At 48.3% G+C, this 22,586-nt stretch overlaps 1 protein-coding gene across 1 annotated transcript; it reads right to left on the minus strand.

Annotated features, from left to right (window-relative positions):
• Positions 1-587: 587 nt before the first annotated feature.
• MED9 (mediator complex subunit 9) lies at positions 588-21,902 on the minus strand. The gene is made up of 2 exons (XM_080678496.1): positions 21,627-21,902; positions 588-2,345 (listed from the first exon to the last, which is right to left on the minus strand). Exons 1-2 carry the CDS (start codon positions 21,827-21,829, stop codon positions 2,129-2,131), a joined length of 420 nt encoding a protein of 139 aa, XP_080534622.1. The 5' UTR covers positions 21,830-21,902; the 3' UTR covers positions 588-2,128.
• Positions 21,903-22,586: the final 684 nt, after the last annotated feature.

Genomic DNA, 22,586 nt, shown 5'->3' on the forward strand with positions numbered 1-22,586 from the left:
AATTAAGTATGTTTAAGCCGCTGTGGCAGCTGGCTGGGTGTTGTCCCATCCTGTGCACCAAAAAGTTCCTGCTTCAATCTGTGGTCAGGGCACATACCCAGGTTTCGGGCTTGATCCCGGGGGGGGGGGGGGGGGGGGGGAGAAGCAGGAGGCCAATCCATGTGAGAGCTGAGAGCTGAACATCGATGTTTCTCCCTCTAATTAATTTTTAAAAATCTTTAAAGAAATAAAAAGTGCCTGCCACCCAATAATCCAAATAATTGGCTTCAAGGGGGTGCTCAGGCCTGTAAGGGGCGTTCAATATTGTCCCGGGGGAGGGACTGCAACCTCGCTCTGGTGAGGGCTGCTCCCTACCAGGACTGAACCCACTTATGGAATGAGGGATGGCTTTGGGGCCCATCATGGGTGGGCAGGATGACCCTCCAGGCCAATGAAGCCTGGACAGACGCTGGCTCCCCAGGAAATGCTGCTGCCACACTCACTAGTTAACCAGGTGTGTGCTGGGGGAGGGTGCAGAGTGGAGGTTGAACATACCAGTACCCAGGAGACATCCTGTTAGGAACTTCTCAGCACAAAAACCAAGATGTCCGAGAACAGAGCAAGTCCTTTTAATGACGCTCCTGAAGACCACGATGCGCCAGGATGCTGACATCCCAGCCTGGCAGGAAGCCCAGGCCCTGCTTCCCAGGTGCTTCATGTTTCATGGTATTTGGTCATAGCCTTAAAACTGGCCCCCACACTACTCTGAAAGTTCAAGAAAATAACTGATTCAGTTAAATAACAATCCCAAGGTAGAAGTCTAACAGGTACTACCCACTTCAATGCAGAGCCTGCTCCTCTGTCCAAAGCCACAGAAAACGGATACCCACCCACAGACCCGAGCTCCCAGACCCCCGCCCTCTTGTGACAGGTGGCTGCAGGTCCACTGAATGAACCCCTGCTAAAAATATCTCCACCGTCAGCACCTGCCAGCCAGGTCAGCAGCAGGCAGCTGGTAAGCCCCAGAACAGGTCAGCATAGGTTACGCACTCATTTCTAGATTTAAATATTTGGTTACTAGTCTCACCTTATCCTTTCAGAGGCCAGGGACAAGCATGAAAATAAAACGTCCCACCTGCAGGAAATTAGGGGTGTTTGTAAACATTTTATGAACCAGAACTTGGCCGCTTAACTTTGGGTGTAGCTCACCCCCCCCCCCACCCGCCCCCTTCAGAACTGTACCTGGCCCAGGGACAGTCACAACTGTCACCTAGAGCCACCCTTCTGAACAAAAAGTACATCATAAACCTGTCCGCAGAGCAGTGATGTTCGTGGCTGGCTCTTTAGCGAGGCCAGAGAGAGAAATACACTTTTCACCAAGACCACAGAATCTGAGATGCTGGAAGAGGCCGGCTGTGGACCGGAAGCCCACCTGCGTCTGTGCAGAAATGACACTCCCCCAGCCCCAGGAAGTCTGGTGGCTTGGCCACTCTTGGGCACTAAATGGCTAAATGAGATGCCTGCAGGTGACAGGAGACACAGGGAGCAAGAGCTGAAAGTGAAAAGAGCATGGAGATGGCAGAGAACCTGGACAAGGGGCCACCCAGCAGGGGGCTGACCCCCCACGGACAGTTACACTCACTAGCTCAAACATAAAGGAAACAGTTTCAGGAGAATAAGTCTTTCAAAACTGCTTTCTCCCAGGCTTCCTTCACCATGTGAAGCCCACGCCGCACGAGCCCAGGCCTCATCTCTCCAGTGAGCTTCGTGCAAAGGCTTCACAGCACTGTTGCTAACAGAACGATGTGTCCCTGGCACACATTGCTCATGTCAGGGGGAGGAGAGGGAGGCAGGAAGCAAAGCGGAGATGGCCCCTCCCCAGAGGCAGGGTAGGCACATCCCTGTTGCAGCACTCTTCTTCCCACCAGCAGGCACTCCAGCGACTGTGCATCGTGACACGTGGACATAGAGAAGGAAGCCCCAGCCACACCGCCCCGCCACAGTCAACGACAAGTTCAGCTGAGGAAGCACAACAGTCTCCACCCTAGTCGGCTATAAAGTTCAGAGCTGGGGTCCAAAGGACCACACTTCACAAGGAGCCACGCTTGCTCTTCCGTGCTTTCTCGGGCATCCTGAAAGCCGGCCTCATCTACTCCTTGGGGATCTCAAACATGCAGAGACTCTTGTACTTCTGCAGAAGTTCGTTCTTGGTCCTGACTTGCTCCCGAAGGCTGTGCAGCTGTTGCTGCTGCTGCTCAGGGCTCAGGTGGATGCCAGGCATGGTGCTGATGACCTTGCGCGTCTCCTGGAACTTGGTCTTGAGGGCGTTGAGGTCATGGTGGGTGTCCGGGCTGTCCTTGTCCATGCTGCAGGGTCAGAGGGTAGGCATTAGCACTCGCAGCTAAGGCTGAGACACCCCGGCTCCCCTCCTCTGTGCCCCACAGGCCTGCTGTCTTCCTACATCACCTTTTGGAATGCCTGGTTTCTGCCTGTCCCCTTACTGGGCTGTGACCAGAGGGCAGGGCCTGTGACGCTGCTCAGGAAAAGCCCCGGTGCCAGCAGCACCTGTGCAGCCCCTCCCACAGCACGTGCGCAAAATTAGATGCTTAATGTCTGTTAGCTAAGAGGGCAGGACTGTCCGCCTCATTCCAGCTGCATCCCGTGCCAGGGCCAGTCCCTGAGCACTTGGGCACTTAAGTAGCATCTGTTGAAAGAACAACTGCTTGCCAAATAAGTTCGTGTCTGCTGAACAAATGAACAAACCATTACCAATATCAGGTGACACACTGCAAGCAAAATTTGCTGAAATACTACATTTCTTCTCATTTCAGCCATTTCCAGGCCAATCAGGAGACTGTCAGCCACGGTTGGATGCTTAAATCTATTAACATAAAGACTAATCCCACAGGTCTATTAATAGCATTTAAATTAGTTAGAAACTCTTGGAAATGTTTCAGAAGGTACAGCTCTCTACCAGTTATGTAAACTCCGTGTTTTCAGGTCAAGCTCATTTTAAAGGCAGGAGCCTCTACTTCATCTCACAGCTATTAGCAGCTGCCCAGAAATCCAGGCTCCCCTGTCTCCACTAACTTAAAAACAAAACAGGAACAAAAACCTTTACCTAAGATAAAAGAAACAGCCTAACAGTTGCTCCTATACATTATATATACATCTATATCTATATCTGTATCTATATTTTTTTTGCCCTAGCCGGTTTGGCTCAGTGGATACAGTGTCAGCATGCAGACTAAAGGGTCCTGTTTTCAATTCTGGTCAAGGGCACATGCCCAGGTTGTGGGCTCGATCCCCAGTGTGGGGCATGCAGGAGGCAGCCAATCAATGATTCTCTCTCATCACTGATGTCTCTATCTCTCTCTCCCTCTCTGTGCCCTGAATGGGAAGACCTCCTGGCTCATAGGTCAGTGCTCAACCACTGAGCCATACCAGCCAGGCTTTATTATTATTTTCTTAGTGTTTTTTTATTATTATTATTATTATTGATTTGAGAGAGAAAGGGAGAGGGAGGGGGGGGAGGGAAGGAGGGAGGGGGGGGAGGGAGGGAGAGAGAGAGAGAGAGAGAGAAACATCAATCAGCTGCCTCTGTACACATCCTGACCAAGGATCAAACCCGCAACCTGGGACTGTGCTCTAAGAACTGAACCAGTGACCTTTTAGTGCACTGGATAAGCTTTTGAAAACAAGCAGTTAAAACTAAAAACTAAAAGCCAATTCAGTAGGTGGTTTTAAACAACATCCTCCATTGAGGCATAAGAGGGGAAAACTGTCAATGATTTTTTAAAAATATTTTTATTGATTTCAGAGCGGAAGGGAGAGGAAGAGGGGTAGAAACATCAATGATGAGAGAGAATCATTGATCAGCTGCCTCCTACACATCCCCTATTGGGGATTGAGCCTGCAACCTGGGTATGTGCCCTGATTAGGAATCGAACCGTGACCTCCTGATTCATAGGTCGATGCTCAACCACTGAGGCACATCTTAAAAAAAAAAAAAAAAGTTTTGTGTTTTTTTTTAAAGCTGAGCCAAGCCCTAACCGGTTTGGCTCAGTGGATAGGTCGGCCTGCGGACTCAAGGGTCCCAGGCTTGATTCTGGTCAAGGGCATGTACCTTGGTTGTGGGCACATACCCAGTGGGGAGTGTGCAGGAGGCAGCTGATCGATGTTTCTCTTTCATCGATGTTTCTAACTCTCTATCCCTCTCCCTTCCTCTCTGTAAAAAAATCAATAAAATATATTTTAAAAATAAAAAGCTGAGCCAATGATCTTGTTTAAAAATAAAAATAAATGTTCAACCCTAATGGGAAATTTCAACCCAGATGGTGCTAATTCATATTTATTACTCATTTCTCTGCTTATACAGACAGAATATCCACCTTTCTGGTGATCCATCAGGTACAGCTCATACCTGGCAAACGAGACGGCCACCAGGGCCAGCTCACTATCTATCAATAGCTCTAACTCAGAAACAAGATGTGGAGAATCAATCATTTATTCTAAGAAATAAAGGGCCAAACCTTTCTTGTTGTCGTTTGAGGCCCTCAATTGAGCTATGCTCGCAATTAGCGGTGTGCCTTCTTTCTCTCGGTTTCTAGGGAGGGTATTCTTAGAGCTGTAATTCATCTGGGAAGAAACACCTAGCATGCTTTATTTTCATTCTGATAGGTCTCAGCTCAGATCCACAATTCTGGGCTTCTGAACTCATGATACTTGAATGGCACATGTGTTAACACATTGTTATGGATTTAAGTTCAAGTGAGTTTTGAAATTACAGTTTTAAGAAAACTGATTAACCTCACATGAATCTGAAAGGACATAGTAAAAACAAACAAAAATACAAAAAATAAAAATTTGGAAGGAAGTTATGACAATCCAGTTCTGAAGCAAACATTACCTGGCCCCAAAGAATTTTTAATTCTGAAAATAAAAAGTAGACCAAGATGCTCATTTTTGGGAAAAAAAAAAATCTCCAGGGTTGCCCATTCTTTACTTGGTGAACTTTCTTTTTTTTTTTAATTTAATAAATCTTTATTGTTCAGATTATTACAATTGTTCCTCTTTTTCCCCCATAGCTCCCCTCCACCCGGTTCCCACCCCACCCTCTGCCCTTACCCCCCTCCACTGTCCTCATCCATAGGTGTACGATTTTTGTCCACTCTCTTCCCGCACCCCCCACACCCCTTTCCCCCCCGGAGAATTGTCAGTCCACTCCCTTTCTATGCCCCTGATTCTATTATATTCACCAGTTTATTCTGTTCGTCAGATTTTTTTATTCACTTGATTTTTAGATTCACTTGTTGATAGGTATGTATTTGTTGTTCATAATTTTTATCTTTACCTTTTTCTTCTTCTTCCTCTTCTTAAAGAGTACCTTTCAGCATACTATCTAATAAAAGAGTAATATGAAAATTAACCATCTCTGCCACACCCACCAGCCACGCCCACCAGCCAATCAGGAGCAAGTATGCAAATCAACCCAACCAAGATGGCGGTTAATTTGCATATCCAGGAGCAGAGCTAAGACTGAAGACAACGTAGAAGAAGGAAGCCAAGCGTTGCAGAAGGGAGCGAAGTTGCAGAGAAGCAAGCAAGCAGGGCCACAGAGAAGGGAGGGAAGAAGGCAGGGTGGGGGAGAACGGAGGGGAAGCAGGTGGGACGGGGCGGGGGAGAAGGGAGGGAAGCAGACCGCCGCAGGAAGCCCTATTGCAGGAATCTTCCTGCAACAGGCCTCTAGTTTCATATAATACTGGTTTGGTGGTGATGAACTCCTTTAGCTTTTTCTTATCTGTGAAGCTCTTTATCTGCCCTTCAAATATGAATGATAGCTTTGCTAGGTAGAGTATTCTTGGTTGTAGGTTCTTGCTATTCATCACTTTGAATATTTCTTGCCACTCCCTTCTGGCCTGCATAGTTTCTGTTGAGAAATCAGCTGACAGTCGTATGGGTGCTCCCTTGTAGGTAATTAACTGTTTTTCTCTTGCTGCTTTTAATATTCTCTGTCTTTTGCTCTTGGCATTTTAATTATGATGTGTCTTGGTGTGGTCCTCTTTGGATTCCTTTTGTTTGGGGTTCTGTGGGCTTCCTGGACTTGTAAGTCTATTTCTTTCACCAGGTGGGGGAAGTTTTCTGTCATTATTTCTTCCAACAGGTTTTCAGTATCTTGCTCTCTCTCTTCTTCTGGCACCCCCATAATTCTGATGTTGGTATGCTTAAAGTTGTCCCAGAGGCTCCTTACACTATCTTCATATTTTTGGATTCTTTTTGCTTTTTGCTTTTCCGGTTGAGTGTTTTTTGCTTCTTTGTATTTCAAATCGTTGACTTGATTCTTGAGGTCCTCTAGTCTGCTGTTAGATCTATGTAGAGTATTTTTTATTTCAGTCAGTGTATGCTTAATTTCTAGTTGGTCCTTTTTCATATCCTCAAGGGTCTCACTAAATTTATCGGCCTCTTCTAGAAAATTCTTGAAAAACCTTATAACCGTGGTTTTGAACTCTATATCCAGTCATTTGCTTTCTTCCATTTCTTTCATTTGTGATCTGTTTCTTTGTCTCTGCATTTTGGCTGCTTCCCTGAGTTCTTAGAGTGGCTTTGTGTGCTAGGTGTCCTATAGGGCCCAGTGGCTCAGCCTCCCGTTACCTGAGGTGGACACTCTTGGTGCACCCCTATGTGGGCTGTGTGCACAGTCTTGTTGTAGTTAAGCCTTGATTGTTGTTGGTATCATTGGGAGGAATTGACCTCCAGGCCAATTGGCTGTCAGGATCAGCTGTGTCTATGCTGGGAGAACTTCTGTGCTGGAGACACCCTTATGAGACAAGACTTGCAAAAGCCTCTGTGCTCAGCTTGGATGGGGCGGAGTCTCAGGACAGAGCAGACAGCATTGGTTTCCCGTCAGCCCTGCCCTATGAGGCCCTTGTGTCTCAGTGTCCCATGGTAATCGCTGCAAGCATCTCTGAGAGAAAGCCTCCCTCAAGTTCCGCCCGCTGCCAGACAGTCCAGTTTCTCCCCGAATGGGTCTGGGTTCCCAGAGTCTCACCCGGAACTGGAATTCAGTGCAGTTGGGAGCTTTTGTCTCCCTCCCGCTTGAGAAAGCCAGCTGCGTACTCAGTTGCCCGCCCTCTCCACGCGCGCACCTCAGTACCTCTGCCTTCCGCAGTTCCTCTGAGCCTCAGTGTGCTTTTCTCTTTCCTGACAGTCCAGTTTCACTCCGTATGAGTCTGGGTCCCCAGAGTCTCACCCGGAACTGGAGTTCAGCACCGTCAGGAGCTTTTGTCTTCCTCCCGGTTGAGAAAGCCAGTCGCGCACTCAGTTGCCAGTCCTTTCCGCACCCGCGCGCGCGCCTCAGTACCTCTGCCTCCTGCAGTTCCTCCGAGTCTCAGTGTGCTTTTCTCTTTCCTTCTAGTTGTAGAATTTCCACTCAGCCAGCCTTCCTGTGGTTCTGAATGATGTCCGTTTTGTCTTTTAGTTGTAGTTTTGAAATTGTTGTGCAAGGCAGGAGTTTAGGTGTTTACCTATGCCGCCATCTTGGTTTCTCCTACTTGGTGAACTTTCAGTAAAGGAGACATCCTTTAGATCAGCGGTCACCAACCTTTTGGACCTCTGGACCACCGGCTGGCGACCACTGCTTTAGATAGTAAAGGAGCCACATGAAAAGCCACCTAGACACACAGAGGAAAGACCACGTGAGGACAGGGAGAAGACAGGCATCTGCAAGCCAAGCACAGAGGCCTCAGAAGAAAGCAACCACCCTACCGACACCTCGACTTCAGATTCCTGGCCTCCACAAATGTGAGACATTTCTGCTGTTTAAGTCAACAACAACAAAAGCCCACCTGGGAGCAGAGCTGAGGGCCACGCTGACCACAGCAAGGCCTCCCCTCTGCGAGCTCCTCGGCCTGCCCTAGTTGTGGAGGTAAACAGCATGGAACCCTCGGGGAGAAAAGCACTCTATTCAGGAACTGGCTCAAACCAAGAGGGAGCCTGTGAGGCCAGGGTGACGGTGAAAGACTCAAGCTGAAAGAAAAGCATCAGGCCCCACACTGCAAGAACAGAAGCAGAAAGCTCCGAATGGGCCTGCCTTTGTGTACAGCGTTAGTCATCATCTAACTTTAGGGAGGAAAAAGGAGACTAGGCCAGGTTGAGAAACACAAAAATCATACAAAGAGCAAGGTTAGGGCACTTTGGTCCCACCCACTGTAGTTTTAAGGTGGACAAATGCCCTGGATGGTGTGGCTCAGTTGGTTGAGTGTCATTCCATGCACCAAGAGGTCACGGTTCAATTCCCAGTCAGGACACATGCCTGGGTTGCAGGCTAGATCCCCGGTAGGGGACGTGCAGGAGGCAGCTGATCAATGTTTCTCCCTCTCTCAAAAATATTTTTAAAATGGACAAAAATGTTACTGCTATACCTTGATTGACAGGCCACTTCCTGAGAGTCTTTTGTGCACATCTGGATGATACTTAGCATGATTCCAGCAGTAGACACAGACATTGTGTTTGTGTCACCAGACATAGGGGCAAGCACCACAGGAGCAGGTGCTGAGTTAGGCATGATGGATGGTTAGTACAGGTGCTAGTAAGTAGGGCACAGCTTTGGTTTTTAGCAGAGGTGCTTTGGGGCTTGAAAATACAAACTGACAACTGAGCAAAAGTGTGCCCACTGGTAGCTTAGAAGTTCAAGGAGCCCAGATCACTAAAGTAACCTCCTCCCAAACCTAGTGCCACTTCTTGTGACCTCTAGGTGGCATCTGACTGCTTCCCATTTCTTTCTCCTCAAAACTTCATCCCCTTCAGCCTCGTGCCCCAGTGGCCTAGCTGCCCCATCCTGGGACCAGTCCTTCTCACCCTCTCCTCCTCCCACACTAACTTCAGTGCTGGCATCTTTCTAAACCAGTGTTTGCTTTTGTTGTTGTTGTTTATGACAGTAATAGGTGTTTGAAGGGGAAAGTTAAAACGACAGACACCCAGGCTTAGAAAAGTCCCTCTAATGCCATGTTCCAGAGATCACCTCTGTTAGTCGTGGCATATGCTATTCCAGATTGCTTCAAAATATATAGCCACATACAAATACACACTTAATTTTTTATTTGTTTTGACCATACTACACACATGGTCTTATTCTTTTTTAAAAATATATTTTTCTGGATTTCAGAGAGGAAGGGAGAAGAGAGAGATAGAAACATCAATGATGAGAGAGAATCACTGACTGGCTGCCTCCTGCACGCCCTCTACTGGGGATCGAGCCTGCAACCCAGGCATGTGCCCTGACCGGGAATCAAACTATGGCCTTCTGGTTCATAGGTCAACGCTCAACCTCTGAGCCACACCAGCAGAGCACATAGTCTTATTCTTGCTTTTCCCCCTGAACAATGCATCCTGGATGTCTTTTCATGTTGACACATATACAATTAGACAGCTAAATGATTTGGCTGTTGATGGGTGTTTGGATGTTTGCAATCAGAGTGACAACGAACATTTTATACCTATTATGTGTATGTACTTGTGCAAGTACTTTGATAAGTTCCCAGAAGTGTGGTTTCTGGGTCAAAGGTTATATATATTAAAAATTTTGACAGGTTACCAAATGCCCTCCAGAAAGATGGCACACTCCTGGAGTCCACGGGCACCACACTGGCTCCGCACACCTGGACAGCAGCTATCACTTCCTCGTGGCCAGTTGTATTTCTCAACTCCAGTTCTGCTAGCACTTAAGGGGACCTCACTCATACCCTTGCTTTTATCTACTCACTGACTTACATGTGAAAAACATACTTTTAAGGAGGAATAATAAGAGGCTCTGCTGTTAAAAGAAGTTTGGAAAAAACATTGCTTTAAACAAAACAGCAGAGGTCCATCTGCTCCCACCGCTCAGCTGCTGAGCTCCCACCCCCACCCCCCCACCTCCTGCCTGGTGGCCCCGCCCTCCTTCCTGAAGGTCAGTTTCCTTTCTCCTTGGAGACCTGCAAAGGTCCAAAGTGAACTCAGGGCCTCCTTAGCATGCCCCAACTCTGATAAAGGGAGCCCCCTCCACATGCTATGGTGAAGCTTTGTGTGCCCGATGTTCACCCAGCGCCAGTCCTGCCAACTCCACTACCCCCTGCCTCCTCCTCATACTGTCACTCAGGTCTTCTCCTCCTCCTGACACCCTCTGCCCCACCAACCTTTACAAACCTAAGTCTGTGCTAACAACTTCCCCCTTCCGGACAATACCTGCCAGACAGGTTCACCTCGATGGGAGCTACCCAGGTCCACCACAAGGAGCCTCCACCTCGGAACACCCCTGTTCCCAAGACACAGGGTAAACAGTCTGCCGTGGCATCAGCTGCTGCACTAGCGACTAACTCATGGAGCCTGTGTTCCAGCAGGTGCTACTAGGTCAGGCTGTAGGGGCTGGCGAGGTGACAGAGAAGAGCATAAGCTTATGAGCAGGCCCAGAAATAATCCCCCAGACAGTCTAGGAATGTCCCCTCTTCGGTGCTCATCCTTTTCACTCGGACTCAGTGGAAGGAGGAGAAAGTGAAGGGCAGAGAGGGAGGGTGAAGTAAAATGAGCAGAAACAAGCCCTGGGAGCCAGTGGGTCATTTCGTAGACGTCTTCACTCGCCAATGTGGAGGCTGCTTCCTGCGCAAACCAGACAGGGCTCCGCTGGCACAGAAGGCTGGTCAGATCAAAGTAGACACTTGTGTGGGAAGAAGCAGGCCGGTAATACCCCACTCCCAGACAGAAGTCTCCCAGGGCTCTGAGGTCCTCCTGCTGACCTGCCTCCACAGCAAATGAATTTGTTTTAAGCAACATAGCTCCACCCCAAGGTTAAAGGACGAAGCAGTGTGGTCATCACTTGAACTACCTCTGCAGCATCAAAGATGATGGCTCCCCTCTACTTACCCAGCAACCTAAAAACATCTATATATATGCCTAATATGCTAAGTGTCTGACCGTCCAACCGGTCACTATGATGCGCAATGACCACCAGGGGGCAGACACTCAACCCAGGAGCTGCCGTGATGTGCACTGGCCATTTACAGAGAAATTGCACTGTGACCTGACGCCCACAAAGCAACACTCGGCTTCTCCCAAGTGGGACACAGGCCCCGCCACCACCCCAGAGCGACACCCCACCAATGCTGCCAAAGCCCCATGGCGCAAAATGCAGCCCACAGCCCAGCCCAGCCCAGAAATGGTGGCTGTGGATGCCGGGTAATGACATCATGTAGCAATGCCCAGCTTCCTCTCCCTAGCAACTAGCCTCCTTGGAGTTTCTTCAGCCCAGGAACATGACTTGCTTTATAGCCAGGTACAAACATTTCACACTGTAACCAAATGTCTGTGAAGTGTTTTCCTGTGCCTCATCTCATTTGATCCTCACAGAAGTCCTGGAGTAGGTAGATAGGAGACTCAAGTGGAATCCTATTTTCTTTTCATTAGCTGGAAAACGGAGATTTAGAAAGCTTAAAAACTTGACCCGACTGAAAAGGAGTAAGAAATGGTGGACCTTGAAAATGACTTCAGGTTTTCTCACTGTGCAAAATATAGTCAAACACTGCTGCAGTTAAATATTTTACCCTTTGTTCTCCATGCGTGATCTACAATAATAATCTGCTTCGTGTTGATATTTACTGCTGTGTTGCTGACAATTACCTGAAAGAGAAGTTGGGGTGCTGGAAAACGTTTAGCTAAATCAGAAAGCAGGTCTAGCCCTAGCTGGTTTGGTTCAATGAATAGAGCATCGGCCTGCGGACTGAAGGGTCCCAGGTTCGATACCGGCCAAGGGCACATGTCTGGGTTGCAGGTTCGATCCCCAGTAGGGAGCGCGCAGGAGGCAGCCGATCAATGATTCTCTCTCATCATTGATGTTTCTACCTCTCTCTCCCTTCCTCTCTAAAACCAATAAAATATATTAAAAAAGAGAGAGAGAGAGAGAGAGAGAGAGAGAGAGAGAGAGAGAGAGCAGGTCTAATGAAGCAAGTTTGTTCTATATCTATAAAAGGCTAAGTTGACTCGCGCATGCGTGATACATATAAAGTTCTCACTGGTGCCAATCGCATGCATATGTTTTGATCTGTCATTGTCAATCATGAATTTGGTTAACACTTCTATTATAGAGAAAGGGCAAGTAGCGATATTAAAATATTTCTTCTAATTAATTTTCTTTCAATGTGCATGAATTCGTTCACCAGGCTACAGCAACCTAAAAACATTCAACAACTAAAAACTCAAATTAAAAATGTTTAAGGACCCGCGTTGACAGAATACATTTATTAGGTGACCAAAACCATCATGCAAGGCAGTGACAACTGCAATTCAGAATTCCTAGGCAGGGACACTTCATTCCAGACTAGATTAGATTTGGCAAGTTTGAAGGAAACAAGTTATAACTTTCCCTGGTCCAACAGACTTCTTTCATTCCTCCTTTATTATATACTAGAGGCCCGGTGCACTAATTCATGCACCGGTGGTGTCCCTCAGCCTGGCCTGCGCCCTCTTGCAAACCGGGACCCCTCAGGGGATGTAGTAGTGCGAAGCAAGCAGGCAGCCAGGAAGTAGCCCCGGCCCAGGCCAGGCACTGCACTGCTCCCGCTCATCCCAGCCCCACTGCACCTGCCGCTGCCACCACCACTTGGTAGCACCGCCGTGGAGGCAGGAGAAGCTCTCGCCACTGCAGCTGCGCTTGCCAGCTGTGAGCCCAGCGGCATCTGTCGCCCGGTGGTCAGCTGAGCAGCGCTCCTGCTGTGGGGAGCGCACTGACCACCAGGGGGCAGCTCCTGCGTTCAGAGTCTGCCCCCTGGTGGTCAGTGTGCATCATAGCAACCAGTTTTTTAGTCGCTCGGTCGCGTAGGCTTTTATATATATAGACTAGTGGCTCGGTGCACGAAATTTGTGCACAGGGGAGGGGGGGAGTTCCCTCAGCCCAGCCTGAACCCTCTCCAATTGGGGACCCCTCGCAATCTGGGACCTCTGGCTCCTAACCACTCACCTGCCTGCCTGATCGCCCCTAACTGCCTCTGCCTGCCTGTCTGATTGCCCCTAACCTCTCTGCCTGCCTGTCTGATTGCCCCTAACCTCTCTGCCTGCCTGATCACCCCTAACTGCCTCTGCCTGCCTGCCTGATCACCCCTAACTGCCCTCCCCTGCCAGCCTGATAACGGCCCTCCCCTGCTGGCCTGGTTGCTCCCAACTGCCTTCCCCTGCCAGCCTGATCGCCCCTAATGGCCTCTGCCTCAGCCCCCACCACCATGGCTTTGTCCAGAAGGAAGTCGGACGTCCAGAAGATGGCCGGTCAACCTGGTCTAATTAGCATATTACCCTTTTAGTAGTATAGATTATATAGGATAGGATTGCTTAAATGGTGGGAGGAGCCTTTTTCATCAGGAGGAGATGCTCTTGGCAGACAAAAATACATAATCCCTATAACTGGACTGATAGCCAGCCATATACACTACACTGCCACACCAGTCATTAAAAAATTGAACTGCTTTCTTACAACTTAGACCAAACAGATGTTGCCCTTAAAACCCCTCCTCAGCCCCCACCTTAGGTTCTGCCTTCACAGGTCAGCCAGATTAGGTTCTGATTGGTCGGTTTCTATGCCAGTCAAGTCAGCGTCAAAAGCTCCGCCTCCTAGGCAGCCATTGGCTCCTCACACTTCACCCAGATTGGTTCTGATTGGTCAGTTTCTATGCCAGTCAGCATCTCTGGGCCTATCAACTGGCCTGATCAGAGAGGCGGGGCAACCCCGCACTGACTTTCAGTCAGTCGAGCCTTCAGTTGTTTTGGACCCTGGGTTTTGATATATTAGGATGTACTTGTGCAGTGTGGTTTCTATGCATACCAGAAAAAGTCTCAAATAGCTGGGACCTATAAAATTTCTTACAGGCATAAAAATGAGATTTTTCCTTTTCCCTTTGCTCAATCTTTGAAAATAACACAAATGCGTAGTTTTAGCTGCTCATTTAACAAGATGCTAGGAAGGATGGAAGCTATGGCGGTGGGACTGCTAACACCAGGCAGGGTGCACCTCCACCAGGAGCATGAGGAGCCAGGAGCTTATGCAGCAGGAAGAGGTAGCCTCTGAGCCAGTCCTTGACAATATGTGGTATTTCTCTGGTCACACAGAGGATAGGAAGGCACACCCACGGAGGGTCTGGAGTACGCACAAGCCAGGAAGACTCCACCCACACAAATCTGGGCTTTGTTGCAGAGTTCAGGCAGAAGATTTGAAGATGGTGTGCAGAGATCTCTGGATGGAGGGCTAAAAGTTGGCAAAAACAATTTGGAAAGAGCCCTAGTTCCTCCTGTTAACACACACAGGATGAACTGGAAAGAAGAGAGGATAAAGGCAAAGAGACTAATTAAGAAGTGATTATAGATCCGAAACTAAGGTTAGAAGACCTAGACCAAAACTCAGAAGCCATAAAGGAAATTCTTAACAAACCTGCCCTATATAAATTGAGAAGCTTCAGAACAACAAACAAACCCCAAGTCAGAAGAAAAGATTTAAACTACTTGACAAAGGGCATACTTTCCTTAATATACAAAAAGTCCATAAAAAGAGAAATGACCTAATAGAAAAATGGGAAGTTTATAGGAAAAAAATGAGAAATGACATATAAAGTTGCATATGAAAAGATGCTTTACCTCATATCATAAAAGACATAGGCCTGGAGGTCAATATAATGTATCATTTCTGACCAATCAGAAATTGGCCTGGAGGTCAATATAATGTATCATTTCTGACCAATCAGATTAGCCAAGATTAAAATGTAATGGTGAGGGAGGATCCAAGATGGCGGCGTAGGTAAACACCTAAACTGCTGCCTCGCACAACAATTTCAAAACTACAACTAAAAGACAAAACGTCTATCACCCAGAACCATGGGAAAGCTGGCTGAGTGGAAGTTCTACAACTAGAAGGAAAGAGAAAAGAGCATTGAGACGTTCACAAGCACTGAAAAGCTGAGGTACGGAGGCGCGTGATCCGGGCTGGCGGCAGGCGACTGGGAGTGCTGCTTTTTTCAACCCGAAGGGAGACAAGCTCCCGATTACTCTGAACTCCAGTTTCTGGGGAGACGCGGGGGACCCAAACTCCTACGGGGAGAAGCTGGACTGTCTGCCATCGGGTCAGAAAGGGAGGGTGGCTTGCTTGCAGGGCTGCGCACAGGAATAATTGTTTACTGTGCTGGGGCGCGGGACGTGGGGACGTGGGGACGCGGTTGGAGACGCAGAGCCGGCTAACTGGCAGCCATTGCTGTTTGCCACGCCCTAGCCTAGTGACACCCTGAGACCCCGCCCTGCACAATCTACAAACCCACCCAAGCTCCAAGCAGCGGCTTTAGCATATGAATGGCCTGCCCTATCGCAGCTTAACCTAGCAAACTTGCAGCCCGGGTCAGACAGCTCCAAAACCTCCAAACCCCAAGCAAAGAGGAGAAAACTGTAGTTCTCGCTGTAGCTCCTGCTGGGTGGCCTCAGACAGTAGCTGACCTGCACCCCATTGGAGATCCAGAAGCCAGTGTACCTAGTGGTCAGTGTGAGACACCAGATTTCAACTCCTCACATACATAAGTGACACATTCAAGAGGCAGACTCAGTGAGCACCAAAGCCCAACTGAAACAAGTCCTGCACCATAAGCATGTCTCCAGCGCAGCAGTTCTTCCATTATAGACACAGCGGGTCCTCACAACCAATTGGCCTGGAGGTCAATTCCTCCCAGTGTACCAACAGCAATCAAGGCTTAACTACACCAAGACTTTGCACTCAACCCACAAAGGGGTGTACCAAGAGCGTCCACCTCAGGTGATTGGAGAGGCTGAGCTACTGGCCCCTTAGGTCACCTACCACACAAAGCCACTCCATCAACACAGGGAAGCAGCAAAATGCAAGACAAAGAAACATGTCACGAATGAAAGAAATGGAGGAAAGCAAACTACTGGATGACATAGAGTTCAGAACCACATTTATAAGGTTACTCAAGAATCTTCTAAAAACCGCCGAGAAACTTGATGAGACCTCCGAGGAGCTAAGTGAGACCTTCAAGGACCTTAATGAGAATGCCAAAAAAATGGAAAAGGACCAGTCAGAAATTAAGCATACACTGTCTAAAATAAAGAATATACAGAAACTCAACTGTAGATCAACGTACCCCAAGAATCAAACCAAAGATCTGAAATATGAGAAAATAAAAAACACCCAACCAGAAAAACAAAAAGAAAAAAGAATCCAAAAATATGAAGATAATGTAAGGAGCCTCTGGGACAACTTTAAGCATACCAACATCCGAATTTTTGGGGTGCCAGAAGAAGAGAGCGAGCAAAATATTGAAAACCTATTAGAAGAAATAATGACAGAAAACTTCCCCTACCTGGTGAAAGAAATAGACTTACAAGTCCAGGAAGCGCACAGAACCCCATACAAGAGGAATCCAAAGAGGACCACACCAAGACACATCATAATTAAAATGCCAAGGGCAAAAGACAAAGAGAGAATCTTGAAAGCAGCAAGAGAAAAACGGTTAGTTACCTACAAGGGAGCACCCATACGAATGTCAGCTGATTTCTCGGCAGAAACTATGCAGGCCAGAAGGGAGTGGCAAGAAATATTCAAAGTGATGAACAGCAAGAACCTACAACCAAGATTACCCAGCAAAGCTATCATTCAGAGTTGAAGGTCAGATAAAGAGCTTCACAGACAAGAAAAAGCTAAAGGAGTTCATCACCACCAAACCAGGATTACATGAAATGCTGAAGGGTATTCTTTAAGAAGAGGAAGAAGAAAAGGGTAAAGATAAAAATTATGAACAACAAAATGACATTAAATACATACCTACCAACAAGTGAATCTAAAAATCAAGTGAATAAAAAATCTGAAGGACAGAATGGACTGGTGAATATAATAGAATCAGGGACATAGAAAGGGAGTGGACTGACAATTCTCAGGGGGAAGGGGGTGTGAGGGGTGCGGGAAGAGATTGGACAAAAATCTTACACCTATGGATGAAGACAGTGGCGGGGGGTAAGGGCATGGGGTGGGGTGGGGAATCAGGTGGAGGGGAGCTATGGGGGGGAAAAAAAGGAACACCTGTAATAATCTGAACAATAAAGATTTATTTTAAAATAAATAAATAAATAAATAAATAAATAAATAAATAAATAATAAATAAATAATAAATAAATAATAAATAAAATAAAATAAAATAAAATAAAAAATAAAATAAAATAAAATGTAATGGTATGGCTCAGTGGTTGAGCATGGACCTATGAACTAGGAGGTCACAGTTCAATTCCCGGTCAGGGCACATGCCCGGGTTGCAGGCTCGATCTCTGGTGAGGGGTGTGCAGGAGGCAACCGATCAATGATTCTCTCTCATCATTGATGCTTCTATCTCTCTCTCCCTCTTCCTTCCTCTTTGAAATCAATAAAAATAGCCCTAACCGATTTGGCTCAGTGGATAGAGTGTCGGCCTGTGGACTCAAGGGTCCCAGGTTCGATTCCGGTCAAGGGCAGGTACCTTGGTTGCAGGCACATCCCCAGTAGGGGGTGCGCAGGAGGCAGCTGATCGATGTTTCTCTCTCATCAATGTTTCTAACTCTCTCTCTCCCTTCCTCTCTGTAAAAAAAAAAATCAATAAAATACATATTTTTTTAAATAAAGCAATAAAAAAATACTAAAAGTTAATGGTGATAGCCCTGGCCAGTGGCTCAGTGGTCAGAGCGTGGCCCTCCCACCAAAGGATTGCGAGTTCGATTCCTGGTCAAGGGCATGAACATGAATTACAGGTTGGATCCTGCCCCCTCCCCTCCATGTCAGGGCACATGTGGGAGGCAACTAATAGATGTCTCTCTCACATTGATGTATCTCTCTCTCTAAAAAGTCAATGGGAAAAATATCCTCAGGTGAGGATTAACAACAGAAAGTCCACAAACAGAAGACATTACATAATTTATGATATGGCCACCTTATTGAGGAAGATTTGCATGTATGAGTACAGAAGTGTCCAAAACAGACTAATAAGTGAAAAAAGCAAAGTACAATATGATCTTACTTTGCAAACATTTCTGAAAAGACAAGCATATATAATTCCTGGAAGGATACTTACTGCATTAACACAGCAGTTAATAGTGGTGAGGAAACTTAGGGGAAGGGATCCTTTTTCATTTTAGATGTTTCTGAATTTGCAATTTTAACTTTTAAAAAATGAAATGTTTTTAAAAACCTAATGATGCAGTACTCTGGATTCTTCCGAGAACAAGGAAGGTTAAATTTACTTCAGCTTTTACTTCCTTATTCACCCCCTAGGCAAGGAGTAAACAAGTAATAAAAGGGCCATCTGAGAGGCTAGAGACGAGGAAGAGAGCAAGGGCCTGTGACTGAGCTGGTCCTGGTCCTGCCCTCGCCAGGCCTGCCAGGCGTCGTCCTCCTTCCTGGCTTCCCCGCTGTCAGCCGAGACGCCACATCCACCCCGAGCACCCATCTGACCAGACTGCTGGTTCGAATGCTTCCTTGGCTCCCTCAGGCTTCCCCACCTTCCCAGCTCTCCCTTCCCACCCTGGATCTGTGTTCCAGCCCATCAAACTGCGCGGACCCTCCTGAGTTTATGCTGTTTCTTTTTTAATATATTTTTATTGATTTCAGAGAGGAAGGGGGAGTGATAGAAACATCAATGATGAGAATCACTGATTGGCTGCCTCCTACACGCCCCCTACTGGGGATGAGCCTGCAACCTGGGCATGTGCCCTTTACCGGAATCGAACCCGGGACCCTTCAGTCTGCAGGCGACGCTTTATGCTATTTCTTGGTGCCCCATCCTCACACGTGCTTTTCCTATAGCCCCCTCCCTCCCGCCTCCCTTTCATAATTGAAGACTCATCGTTGGCATCACCCCTTATCAAGCTGTGACTCCTCCAGGCTTCATGAGTCTCCTCTCCCACCATGTCTTGACCAGTCTGCCTCCTTCCCTTATTAACCTATAAACTCAAATACATACTTAGACATAGTGTAAAATCGTATCCTAACTTTTTTTTTTTTTAATTCTCACCAGAGGATATTTTTTAATTGATTTTTAGAGAGTGGAAGGGAGGGAGGAAGAGGAGAGAGAGACACATCGAATTGGTTGCCTCTACACACAATCCGGATGGGACCGGGGCTGAGGCTCGAACCTGCAACAGAGGTACATGCCCTTGACTGGGAACGGAACCCGAGACCCTTCAGTCTGTGGGCCGACACTCTAAACATTGAGCCAAACCGGTCAGGGCTGCATCCTAACCTTTTCTCATGATTAGAGTACCTCTCCTTCTCTCTGGGCTTATTGTTTCGTCCAAGTGGCTTTTTTTGTTCTTCTGTTCTGTGCTTCCTTACTAGGGGTTTCTTCACATGCCTAGCGACACTGGTGATCCAGTCATATGAATGAGCTAGGTTCTTTCTTGGGGAGCCTCCAAAGACTTTCCTCTTGGGCTGGTCAGACACTCAGAAGGTATTTTCTTCAGCTGCCAGTCAAGAAGCCAGGTGGGAAGGTGAGGTGGGGCCTTAGTATTATTCAGTGTGTGAACTTGCTCTCAAACTGTTTTGTGTCGTCCCTCCCTCAAACTCCAGACACTCTCTGGGAAAGAGCAACGCTTTGTCTTCCAACATGGAAGAAGGGTAAGTTACCTGTCTGCATGGACTTGGGAGGTGGGGTGGAGAACTATGGGGATCTCCTTCTTAAATAGACTTTGAAGTACTCCTCCTGTTCTCAGTCCCCCTTCACCTTTATTTCCAAAGGTCCCTGGCACTGCCAATTCCTGAGATTTGGGGGAGGCAATGGTTAGCTGCTTCTTGGGGCTGGCAGGTGGCTTGGCCCTTGGCCATCTGCTTTGTGTCAATTATCTCCTCTCATGTTCTTTATGGTTTTGTGTTTTATTTATTTATTTATTTTTAATATATTTTTATTGAGTTCAGAGAAGAAGGGAGAGGGAGAAAGAGATAGAAACATCAATGATGAGAGGGAATCATTGACTGGCTGCCTCCTGCACGCCCCCTACTGGGGATGGAGCCCGCAACCTGGGCTCGTGCCCTTGACTAAAATCGAACCCTGGACCCTTCAGTCCGCAGACCGACGCTCTATCCACTGAGACAAACCAGTTAGGGCCTCACTGTCGTTTTAGAGGAAACAAACACATGTAATCAACCCACTATCTTTCACCAGACATGACTCTTGAGTACACCTCACACAATCTTATGATTTAAATATTATTAGTCCTATTTCACAGGAGAAAGAGAGGCCCAGAGAAGCTAAGCTGCTTGACCAAGGTCATCCAGTCTGTACACTACAGAGCTATAGTTTAACTCCATTGTCTGAGGCCCATTACTATTATTCACATATTAGAGATTTTAAAAATTAAGGCCTGGAAGAGTTATGTGTTCACCAAGATTGCAAGGCAAGTAGGCAGCATGAGACTTGAATCCCAGACTATGTGACTTCAAAGCCCATTTCTCTCTAGTGCACCTCACTGCCCACCTTAAGTACAGCCCAACGCAACCTCTCTACCAGGGCTTAGGAACATACACCAGGGGTCCAAGAACTGCCTCTGAGAATGTATACATTTTGTGCTTCCATTTTTCCATATTTTTCTTAAAACCAGCGTATTTGTAATGCAGCACTACCCTGGGACTAGATGCATTTGTGTTTGCGAGCTCTCTGCTGCCGAGACGTGCTGCTTGATGAGCAGAGGCTACTGAGAATGGAGAAGCGGGCTGCCTTGCATTGTAGGCAGCATGGTCACACCATGGGGAGCCAAGTGAAGTCAGGCTCTAATGTGAAAACATCCAGGAAGCATCAGGTCACCCCACAGCAAGTGAATCTAGTCTAGCCACCCTCAAAGGGAGCTGGGCCAGTAACAACCAATACTTCATTTTTAGAGTAGCAATCCCACGTCAGCAAAACCTCCAAGAGCACATGAACGCTCACTGGAATGTTACTGCAACAGCAGTTTGTTTTAACTTCTTCGTTTGGGTTTTTGCTGGTTAAATAAGAGCTATAAGCTGAGGGCTTTCGTCTTGTCTCGTGTGGGTATAAATAACAACAGTAAAAATAACTCGGCAAACATGGGACCGGGAGACTTTTAGGCTGTGGATTTTAGCTTCCTTTCAGGCTACCCTACAGACGGGCCAACAGGACGGCAAGCACCTGCTCTGACACGTGCTAGAACAGGTGCTACCTGTTTCCTTGTCTCCCATCATCACCCTCGAACTTTGTGAACTATGGTTTTTCCTTCGTAACTGGCAAGTAGTGGGGGGTGAGAGCCGGCCGGCCCTCTGTACTGTGCGCATCCAGCGCCGGGCGATGTGCACCCGGGGAAGATGAGCCACCCCTGCTGGATCTGTAGGAAAAGGACAGCGAGGTGAGTGCACCCCTATCTCACAGGCGAAACACCCAGGCTCGGGAAGCCGCCTCGCGCCAGGTCTCTGGGGCGCAAACCTGAGCGTCTTGCCCCGCGGCAGCTGCTTCCTTCCTGATGTACCGCCTGGCCCATCGCACGATGGCAACTCTTGGCTCAAAGCATTTGCTAAACTCAAGGAAAGGCCGCCTCTCCCCTTGGGTCTGTATCCCCATTTATAAACGGGGCGTCACCGAGAGCGCCGCGGCCGGTCCTCCGGGCCTTACCATTTGATGATGTTGTGAACCAAAGGCAAGAACGAGTAGCTGTCCTCCTTCGCGCACGCCGGGGACGGGGGCCTGGGCGCCGGCTGCTGGGGCGCAGCGACGAGCGGCGGCGGCGGCGGCTTCGGCTCGGCCAGCGGCGGCTCGGCCGGCGGCTGTATCGCATCTTCGGCCGGTCGCCCGGCCGCCAAGCCAGCGGAGGCCATGGCGCTCGGAACCCGCAAGCAGCCGCCCAGTCAGGAAATGGGACCGCGCGGCCGCCCAGCGCGTCACTTCCGCTCGGCCGCGGGGCGGAGGCTCTGCGCGTGCGCACTGGGGCGCGGGGCGGGGCAAAGTCGCGGCCGTTACTAGGCAACAGGCGGTTGGCGGATTGTAGATTGTGAAGACAGCTAATTTATGGAACTGTCAGAAGTAGGAGATCTCAGAAAAACGTCTTATTCGTCTTCAGTTGACGAAGAGAGTCCACAAGAAGCGAGTAGAAGGAGCCCTGGATGGATGGTCAGCACGGCCCGGCCTCGGGGGGCTCCCGCAGGGCCGGCTGCACTGCGAGCAGGAGGGGACACAGCTTACCTGGGGTTGAGGCCGGGCCCTACAGCCCTGAGAATTCATATGGAAGAGCAGCCCGCACCCCGCAGAGGCCTCCAGGCGGAGAGGCAGCGACCCCAACCGAGAAGACGGAGCTGACCCTGCGCAGCCGCAGGACGCGGGCGCAGAGGCCGCCACGCCCGCCCGCTGGAGGGGAAGAACTGAGAATTCGACACTTGATACGCCTCTCCAGGATGCTGTGCGCGATGTGAGGGCGGGTGGGAAGGCATCCTACAGAAGGGATTAGAGTCAGGAATAAGCATGAGATCCTAGAAGCCAATCCTCCGTACCTGTGGGCTAGTTGTCTTAAGCCCCCAAGCCCCATTTCCTCTCCTCTGAAATTTAGTTCAGGGTCATAGCAGAGCCTACGCTGCTTTC

Source organism: Plecotus auritus, assembly GCF_963455305.1.
Source record: "Plecotus auritus genome assembly, chromosome: 7".
In the NCBI taxonomy this organism is placed as follows: domain Eukaryota; kingdom Metazoa; phylum Chordata; class Mammalia; order Chiroptera; family Vespertilionidae; genus Plecotus; species Plecotus auritus.

What these genes read in the sequence shown, in the direction of transcription:
- MED9 (XM_080678496.1), bottom strand. Translation starts at nt 21,829, where the DNA reads ATGGCCTCCGCTGGCTTGGCGGCCGGGCGACCGGCCGAAGATGCGATA. An exon ending in GTTCACAACATCATCAAATG is followed by an intron (nt 2,346 to 21,626) that starts GTAAGGCCCGGA and finishes CTGACCCTGCAG; the next exon opens with CATGGACAAGGACAGCCCGG.